The sequence below is a fragment of the Sciurus vulgaris genome (assembly GCF_902686455.1).
Source record: "Sciurus vulgaris genome assembly, chromosome: 19".
In the NCBI taxonomy this organism is placed as follows: domain Eukaryota; kingdom Metazoa; phylum Chordata; class Mammalia; order Rodentia; family Sciuridae; genus Sciurus; species Sciurus vulgaris.
The window spans coordinates 29,143,132-29,153,357 of NC_136480.1; the positions used below are offsets into that span (position 1 = coordinate 29,143,132).

Genomic DNA, 10,226 nt, shown 5'->3' on the forward strand with positions numbered 1-10,226 from the left:
TTCATGGCTCTTCAGAACATGTATATCTGCAAGTGAGGATACAAAGGCCAGATGCAGTGGTGAATGACAAATCCCAGTGACTCAGAAGATGAGACAGGAGGATTTCAGTTCCAAATTCAGCCTCAGCAACAGGAAGGTGCTAAGCAATTCAGTGGGACCCTGTCTCTAAATAAAATACAGAATAGGACTAGAGATGTCCTTAGAGTGCCCCTAAGTTCAATCCCAGATACAAAAAAAAAAAAAAAAAAAAAAAAAAAGATACTAAGAGAAACCAAGAAATTTAAGTATTCATAAACATGGAATGCCATATAAAAATCTGACAGTGTTAAAACACTGGAGTGTTGATTTTGTTTATTTTAATTTTTAATTGTAATCTATTTGTACTTGGATATGGGACCCAGCTTCATAGGTCAACATGTGTATACAATGTGTTGTGATCAAATGAGGTCAATTTTTATCTTCTTCAATGTTATCCTTTTTATGTTGGAAGCCTGCAAACCCTTCTCAGATTATTTTAAGTTTTATAAGTATTAATTATAAATTGTAATCTCCCTATTGTGCTATACCTCCTGAGTTACTTTCCCCTCTTAACATTTTTTGGCACACATTATCCACAATCTTCCTCATTCTCTTCCTGATCATAGATCTGGGAAGTTTTTATCTTCTTAATTTTGTGTGATCAATATTTCAAGTTCAATGCATGATTGCCAATATGTGGTATTTGTGGAAAATGAAGTCTCTACTACCACTAGGAAAGGACAGTCTTTTCCCCAAGTGATGATCAGGTAAAATGTCAAAATCTTCTCCATCCACTCATTCAGTGTTTTGGGATTGTTACCCATGATAAGTTCAGAAAAAGAAAAAAAAAAACAGATTAGAAAAATATAAATCAAATATCCATGTGTCGAAGACTTTATGGATTACATTTTATTACTAGTACTTCATTCTCTTATATTGTGACATGAATGTAAACATAAATGTCATATTCCCATTATTATAAAATTATTTCACTTAAGTCAAATATTTATGTGTATTTTTGTAGTATAAGTTTAAATAGATCCACATTATCATGTGAAAAATTAATATTAAAATTTGTTTTAGGTCAGGCATATGTATCTGAAACAGGAGGATTCCAATTTCAAAGCCAAGCCTCAGTAACTTGGCAAGGTCCTAAGCAACTTAGTGACACACTGCCACAAATAAAAAAAAAAAAAAAATAGTTGGGTATGTGGCTCAGTGTTTAATCCCTAAATATGGGTTCAATCCCTGGTACCAAAAAAAAAAAAAAAAAAAAAAAAAAAAAAAGTTTAAAAATTGCCTTCTCTCAAGGACAACAAAAAGTGTATTACAAAACAAAACAAAACAAATTGCATGCTATCCTATCATTTCTGTGAATTACAGGGTCTGTTTTAATTCATTTAAAATATTTGAGTCTTATAAAAAGCCTTAAAACACTCATTGAATGAAATGTTTTAATCACCTGTGTCCTATGGCCTTTGGATGACAATAAGTTCACTGTGATGGAAGAATCTGCAGTCCTACACACAGGAGTAATGAAAAGTAGGAGTGTACAGACGCCATGAATTTGCAAAAATATTTATGAATTCATGGCTTGGTTTGTTCATGGCCTTTAAACTGATGGAAAATTGTTTTCTGCAAGTGAATTTCTGTATTACTAAAGAAAAAAACTTTATCTCTTTCCTGAAGTAAACATAAAAGAAAGGGACACAATTTGACGTAGTCCTAAGCACAACTATACTTTCTCCATGTAGTGCCCAGAAAAAGTCCAGAAAAATAATTTTCTAGTCACCCTATGTCCTGTTTGAAACCACAATCAAGTCAGTAAAAGCTGCACACCTAGGATATATGATTATGTTTATGTAAATATATCATAGTAGTACTGTAAAATTATTTTATAGTAATGTCCGTGTTGATGTACCATTATTAATAGAAAACGTCCTGCGGAATGGGAACAACTCATATGAAGGAACTAAGCAAAATTCTGTTGCATGTCCCTTCCCAGCTGTCCATTACACTCACACCCAGAATTTCAGAATCTAAAAGATCAGGGGACAGAACACAAGCTCTTTTCCATCAATGTGGTGGTCTGGGAAACACTCCTCAAATACGGGCATTAGGAGTGAAGCTGCCAAATCAGTACCTGTGTGCCCTCTTATACCAAGCACTAATATTATCCTTTATGCACTGGAGAAATCAAGCTTTCCTAGACTTGATATTCTGTGTGTGAGGTTGTGTAAATCAAAGTGAATCTAACAAAAATTTCTGAAATAGGTTCATTTGAAGTATCCACATCTCATAAGTAAGTAAATGAGTGCAACAGATCACAATTGAAAAAGAGAGTTGTTCAAAAATTTCAGAACTTTTATTTGTTAGAGCTCATCGTGAAGACTGGGGGACTCTCATGGTGAAGACTTCCTTTAAAATATGGATCAAAGAAGCAGTTATGTTGGACAGTGTGCTATCCTGCAATCATCAAAATCATGGGTGGCTGGATGATACATGCATCATCATACATTTTCCCCAAATTAATGAGAGCTTCTCAGGAAGTAGAAATAAGCTGTAGATTGCACTGCATGTTTGGGTTCTTAGGACCTTCTGGGTGGGCAGATTCCATGTTGAGGGTCTGTGGGAATCACACATCTGTTCTTTTATTTGCAGTGTGAGTATCATCCTGCCTCTCAGAGATGAAATAGATAAACCCTATTACTCACCACAGAGCTACACATGGACAGACTCACATGCTTTGGATTGTCATTATCACACTTCTTCACCACTCTTGCCAATCCTCCTGTCCTTCCCTTCTCTTTACTAAGATAAAAATGGACAAAGTGAATCTGGCAGGGGAGATAGGTCTTCCTTCAATCAAACAGATATGGGATTGAGATCAATGTAGGCAGCACTTTCTCCCTTGTGGAACTACTTGTGTTGGAAATCTGTAAAGTGCAAAATGAGAAATGACTGGCACCTCGTGGAAGGTGAAACCATCACCCAGCAGATGTCAGTCTTGTTAGAACATCTGCAGTGAAAATTTCCAGCAATACTATGAGTAAAACCCTGGACAAACTTTTGGCAAATAAATGTCAGCTATTTGAGGGAAATGGAGGTGAGAACTGTTGGTTGCTGTTGTAAATTGTCAGGGTTGTGAAGTTCAGCTCAGGATTCACACAGCTATAATATTCATAGTACTACTATTTTAAATTTCTTCTGAGAAAAGCTTTTAGAAGAGAAAGTGTTCCTTTAAAACAAAGGAGCAGGATTCCCCTGAAGTTCTTCTTCACAGAGCCTCAGCTATCATTGCTGGGAAACCCAAACAGTCCCGCAGGAGATTCTGTCTTCCTGACTAATGTAGTGATGGAAGATTCAAAGACTGCTTTCCTGGTCAGCAGGTTTGGCTTTGTATGTCATCTTATTCTTTGTGTCTTAGTGACAAAACCAGGAGATACATTTATCTATTCATGCTAAAGACATGAAAAATTGAGTTTGAGGAAAAATCTGAAATATAGGTACTATAACCAGGGCAGGATGGGGTTTGATTGACTTAAATGTTCCTCTAAAAAAATCAGATTCAAACATTTTCCATGTGACAGAAATCAAAATGGTGCTATTTTTTAGTTACTAAAACATAAAGGAGTAGTGAACACAAACAATTTTCCTCCAACCTATTGTGAATTATATTCCTGGGTGTATTGGAGCCAGGAATGGGAAACTATTAGCATGTTCATTTGATATTTTTAAGATGTCTACTCTAAACCTTATCATCCTGGTCCTCTCATTTGACATTTTCAAGTGATATAGTACAGTGTAAAGCAACTTTTAATATGTGAAATTAAATTGGATGCAAAGACTTGATGAGAAAATGCAAGTAGATATTTTATACTAGTGTGAGTTTCCCCTCCATGAAATGAAGTTTTGAACACAGAACACAATTTCTTTCTAAAGGTTTAAAAACTTACAATTATTCAAACAATAAATGTCCCTAACAAAATCAATAGCTTCATTTGCTTTAGGAAGAAGACAGAAGCAAAATTATAATAAAAATATTCAATTAAAACATATGACTTTCCTGACAATATGTAGCCAAATAAGTAATGTATAAAGTTTAAAGAATAGATAACATATGTAAGTTGTGTAACTGGAAGCTATTAAATTAAAAATGAAAGGAAATTAAAATTAATTTATATTCCCTATGAAAAAATTATTAATTTTATGAGGATCTAAATTAAAGTAGAAGAAAATATACTCATTTCACCATATAGAACACAGTCTTCTGACACTAGCAGAACTGTCGGATCTGATATCTCCTCCATAGCTACCAGAAACTTCACTAGTATGCTCAAATTCTCTCCTTCCACAGCTTTTCTAGTATCCATCTGCACTCTAATTCTGCATCTGAGGACACAGAGGCACTTACCCAGATGTTTGACAAAGGGGAGGACTTCAGGATGCTGAGAAGAGATCAAACAGTTGTAATTTTTAAGGAAAGGATGTTTTTAAGTCCTATATCTCCAGGTCTATAATTTTAATATCTGTAAAAAGGTGACAAGATCCCCCTGGAGAATACAGGACTGTGGCTTCCCCAGTGGACATGTCACCTATCTCTTAATTTTACTTTCTTCTCTGGTGAATAACAGCAATCCTGGGAGAAATGGGCTCTAAACTTTTCTCTAAGTTCCCTGGACACATCTGGAGAGGGATTTTTTAAAAAATTATTTTTATTGTAAACAATTGGGATACATGTTTTTTTGGTTTGTACATGGAGTAACAGCATACCATTTCTGTAATCATACATTTACATAGGATAAAGATGTTTGATTAATTCTGTTATTTTTTCCTCCCCCCACCCCTCCCACCCCTCTTTTCCCTCCACACAGTCCTTCCTTCCTCCATTCTTGCCCCCTCAAACCCCCATTATGTGTCATCATCTGCTTATCAGTGAGATCATTCATCCTTTGGTGTTTTTGAGACTGGCTTATCTCACTTAGCATGATATTCTCCAGCTGCATCCATTTGCCTGCAAATACCATAATTTTATTATTCTTTATGACTGAGTAATATTCTAATGTGTATATATACCACAGTTTCTTTATCCATTAATCAACTGAAGGACATTGGGGTTGGTTCCACAATCTGACTATTGTGAATTGAGCAGCTATGAACATTGATGTGGCTGTATCTCTGTAGTATGCTGATTTTAAGTCCTTTGGGGATAGGCTGTGGAGTGGGATACCTGGGTCAAATGGTGGGTCCATTCCAAGTTTTCTAAGGAATCTCCACACTGCTTTCCAGAGTGGCTGCACTAATTTGCAACCCCACCAGCAATGTATGAGTGCACATTTTTCCCCACATTCTCTCCAACAACTATTGTTGCTTGTATTCTTGATAATCGCCATTCTAATTGGGTGAGATGGAATCTTAGGGTAGTTTTGATTTGCATTTCTCTCATTACTACAGATTTTGAACATTTTTTCATATGTTTGTTGATTGCTTGTAGATCTTCTTATGTGAAGTGTCTGTTTATATCCTTAGCCCATTTGTTGATTGGGTTACTTGTATTCTTGGTGTAGAGTTTTTTGAGTTCTTTATATATTCTGGAAATTAATGCTCTATCTGAAGTATGAGGGGCAAAGATATTCTCCCTCCTCTTTGTAGGCTCTCTCTTCCCATTGCTGACAGTTTCCATTGCTGAGAGAAAGCTATTTAGTTTGAATCTATCCCACAGATTTTCATATATTGTATCATCATTCTCATTGACCTCTAAGAATTTTTTTATCTCCTCCTTGATGTTTTCTGTTATCCATATTTCATTCAATAGCATATTATTAGTCTCTGGGTGTTGGAGTAATTTCTGTTTTTTATTTTGTCATTGATTTCTATTCTCAGACCAATATGATCTGATAGAACACAAGGCAGTATCTCTATTTTTTTGCATTTCCTAAGGGCTGCTTTATGGCATGCCATATGGTCTATTTTCGAGAAGGTTCCATGTGTGCTGAGAAGAAAGTGAATTCACTCATTGATGGATGGAATGTTCTATATATGTCTCTTAAGTCTAGGTTATTGATTGTGTTATTGAGTTTTATGGTTTCTTTGGTTGGTTTTTGTTTCAAAGATCTATCTAGTCATGAAAGCAGAGAGTTAAATTCACCCAGAATTATTGTGTTCTGGTCTATTTGATTCCTGAAATTGAGAAGGATTTGTTTGATGTACAGGGATGCACCATTGTTTGGGGCATAAATATTTACTATCGTTATATCTTCCCAATTTATGACTCCCTTAAGCAGTATGAAATGTCCTTCTTTATCCCTTCTGACTAACTTTGGCTTGAAGTTCACCTTATCTGATATAAGGATGGAAACCCCCACTTTTTTACTGAGTCCATGTGCATGGTATGTTTATTCCCATTTTTTCACCTTTAGTCTGTGGATGTCTTTTTCTATGAGATGAGTCTCTTGCAGGCAGCATATTGTTGGGTCTTTCTTTTTAATCCATTCTGCCAGTCTATGTCTTTTGATTGATGAGTTTAGGCCATTAACATTTAGGGTCATAATTGAGATATGATTTGTATTCCCAGTCATTTGGGCTCATATTTGGTTTTTAATTTGGCTTGGTTTCTCCTTTGGGTGGTTTTTCTCTAAGGTAGTTCCTCCCTTTGTTGACCTCCATTGTTGTTTTTCATTTCCTCCTCATGGAATATTTTGTTGAGAACATTCTTTAGTCCAGGCTTTCTATTTGTAAATTCTTTTAACTTTTGTTTATCATGGAAGGATTTTATTTCATCTTCAAACCTGAAGGTTAGTTTTGCTGGGTATAGGATTCTTCATTGGCAACCATGTTCTTTCAGAGTTTGAAATATGTTGTTGCAGGCCCTTCTAGCTTTTAGAGTCTAGGTTGAGAAATCAGCTGCTATCCCTATTGGTCTCTCCCTGTATGTAATCTGATGCTTTTCTCTCACAGCCTTCAAAATCCTGTCTTTATTTTGAATGTTAGGCATTTTTATTATAATGTGCCTTGGTGTGATTTGTTCTGTAAGCCTCTTGTATTTGATTTTCCATTTCATTCTTTAGGTTAGGGAAATTTTCTGGTATTATTTCATTGAATAAGTTATTCATTCCTTTGGTTTGTATCTCTGTGCCTTCCTCAATCCCAATAATTCTTAAATTTGGTCTTTTCATGGTGTTTCATAGTTCTTGGAGATTCTGTTCATGATTTCTTACCATCTTCTCTGATTGGGCAACTTTATGTTCAAGACAAATATTTTGTCTTCATTGTCTTAGGTTCTGTCTTCCAAGTGGTCTAGTCTGTTGGTGATGCTTTCCATTGAGTTTTTTATTTGGTTTATTGTCTCCTTCATTTCAAGGATTTCCATTTGTTTTTATTTATTTATTTATTTATTTTTTGAGAATCTGTATCTCTTTGTTGAAATGATTTTTTGCTTCCTGCAGGTGCTCTTACAGCTTATTGGTATTATAATTCATTGCCTGCATTTGCTCTCTTATCTCATTTTTGCTTCACAAATCATCTTAATCTTGTATAATCTGAAGTTCTTTTCTGACATTTCTTCTAACATACTGTCATTGGATTCTATTAATATAGATTTTAGATTTGGTTGAATCATTTTCTTCCCTTGTTTTTTCATGTTGTTCATATATCTCCCCCTCTAGCAGTGCAGATCTGTGGTATTGCAGATTTCCCCCTATAGGCTTATAGTGGCCCTATAGGTTTCCAAAACCTTTTTTTTTTAATTGTCAGCTGGTTTTCATTTTCATTAGGGACATATAGCAATGAAATTTCAAATATTTTCTTTTTAGAAGACATGTTTCATTAAAGAAATATAGAAGAGGACAAATAGGTTACACAAGGAGCAAGACTGGCAAATAAAATAGTGTTATTAAACACATCAGAGGTTCTTCTTGTTCAAGAACATTATACTTTCTAGGTAAAGTGACATAAGTCTCAGTTAAACCATATAGTCTTTGTTTTCTTACTTTTCCCCAGCATCATAACAACAGATCCCACTTTCACACTTAGAACAAATATGTTATAAGAATAATAAATTATATGGCCACCAAATTTTTGTTTCAACAAGGAAATAATGAAATGCACTGTTCCCAGTTCTTATTAAACTACTTCATAATTCTGAACAGGGAAAACTTACAACTACTAAAAATTCTTAGTAGAAACAAAAGGTATACAGTTCCTTTAGACGCAAACTGTTTTTTCCCTGTGCCCTTTTCTAATATGCTTAAAATAGCTTCCTCTTAATCAGTCTAAGATAAAATTTTCTTAATCTCCCTGTCAGCCAATCACAATTGAAGACTCACAATGATAATAACCATCACTTTGTTTCTTCTTCAGCATGGAGCAAAGATCGATGCAAGAGAATGTTTCTTCTCCAAACATGTGGCTGATAAATTTTTCATACAATTCAGGGTCTATCTTTTTCAGTCCATTCTTACGAATCCATGGTGCTTTTGACAATTTCATAAAAGTTAGGTGAGGCTTAAAACTTCTGCTTTCTCCTGCCAGGATTCTTTTTTCTTGAAATGTCTTTTTTGCAGTCTCTGCTATCTCCACAAGTGGGTTTATGTGATCTCCTTCTGCCAACTTCACAAAGCCAACCTGATCTCCAAAAGTGTCAATCCCTTGAAAGGCAAAGTCAAATGTTTGCCTTGGAGGATTTCTTCTATGAGTGGCTTTAATTCCAAAAGCGCATGAATACCAATGTTTACTTCATCTTCATTTAACAGCTGCATCACTAGCAGAGTAATATGAAAGGAACCATCACTGACCATTGCTTTGGTCAATTGCTTTTCTTGTTGTATTGTTGCATTTTGCAGAATCTTAATTCCTCCTGTAATCTCCTTATTGGTGATTGGAATGGATAGGAAATAGTTGGGTTGATAGTCTTTGTGCCATTTTTTCCTCTTCTTGATTTGATTGTTTGTGATCTGTTCATTTCCTACACTCCTCTTCGAATTTTTTGGAGGTACATCAGTGACTAGAGGAAAAAAGTTGAACAACAATGTGTTTTCATAATCATCTTTAATATCTATAGTAGCAAATGGCATGTTTATCAGACAATCCACAGTACTGGCTTCAAATTCCTCTGATATTTTCTTTTTTGTTGATGTATTTTCACACTCATTGGAATTTATTCCTCCTGGTATGTTGGTGGTCATCTGTAATCCAAGCTGTTTGGGAGGTTGAAGCAGGAGGATCACAAGTTTGAGACCACTGTGGACAATTTAGCAAGACCCTGTAATCCCAGTGATTCAGGAAGCTGGGGCAGGAAGATCAAAGATTGAGGCCAACTTCAGCATCTTGGTGAGACCCTGGAGAATCTCTGATAGAATATTCTTTGGAAGAGGAAGAAGCGAGAGTCCAATATCCCCAGATGATTGAAGCAGCCATCAAGATCCCGTTCAAGAAGAACTGAGGTTGCATCTGCCCCAAAACCTTTTCTTTAAGGGGAGATCAATACTAGCAGTGCCCAATTCAGACACTATGCAATCATAGACCAAATAGCCCCTCTGAGGACAAAAACGATATTGTCATAATAAACAGAATGAGTTCAAATATTATCTTCAGTAAAACAAACAGATTTGCAATAAGGTCTGCACTTTCTAATGGAAGACAAATGGATGCAGAGAGATGTGGAATGTAGCTCTTAATGGGATAAAAAAAAGAATACACAGAAGTTATAGATAATAGAAAGTGTGAAAATGTAATCAAAAGAAATTGGAAGTTAGCTTGCAAAAAATGAAGAAAGAAACTCTGAGGGAACCGTTAAGCAAAAGGAAAAGAGAGCAGGAAAAGTAAAGAAATAAAAATGTAAATTATTTTAATAAGGAGAAAAAAGAAAATCTACACTATAGCAGTCATATAGTAATGAAACCTCCCAGAGTTCAGTAGCCTGATGCATGAGATGTACCTGACAATGAGCTTCAAGTCTCCAGCAGGCATCTCAATATGAGATTTTCCCCATGTAAAGATTGGAGCTAAGGCTTCCAGGATTATCCAAGGTGGCTGCTCTTGCTTCCAAATGTGTTGGCAAATGGGGAGCTGCAGCTCAAGGTGTGGATATGGTCAGCTGGGAGGTCCTGAAGGTGGGGTGTGGTTGGTCAGGCAGGGGTCCTGGAGGCCGGGTGTAATCAGTTGGTCTGGGGTCCCAGTGATAGGGTGCAGTCAGTTGTTCTGGGGGTCCT

The 10,226-nt window shown here is 35.8% G+C and overlaps 1 protein-coding gene across 1 annotated transcript; it reads right to left on the reverse strand.

The window, feature by feature from the left end:
* Positions 1–8,316: 8,316 nt before the first annotated feature.
* LOC306650221 (A-kinase anchor protein 7-like) lies at positions 8,317–9,200 on the reverse strand (the record flags this gene model as incomplete). Its single annotated transcript, XM_079122068.1, is given in 2 exon segments — positions 8,317–8,664; positions 8,670–9,200. Coding segments are annotated over 2 exon segments (879 nt in total).
* Between the last annotated feature and the right edge of the window lie 1,026 nt (positions 9,201–10,226).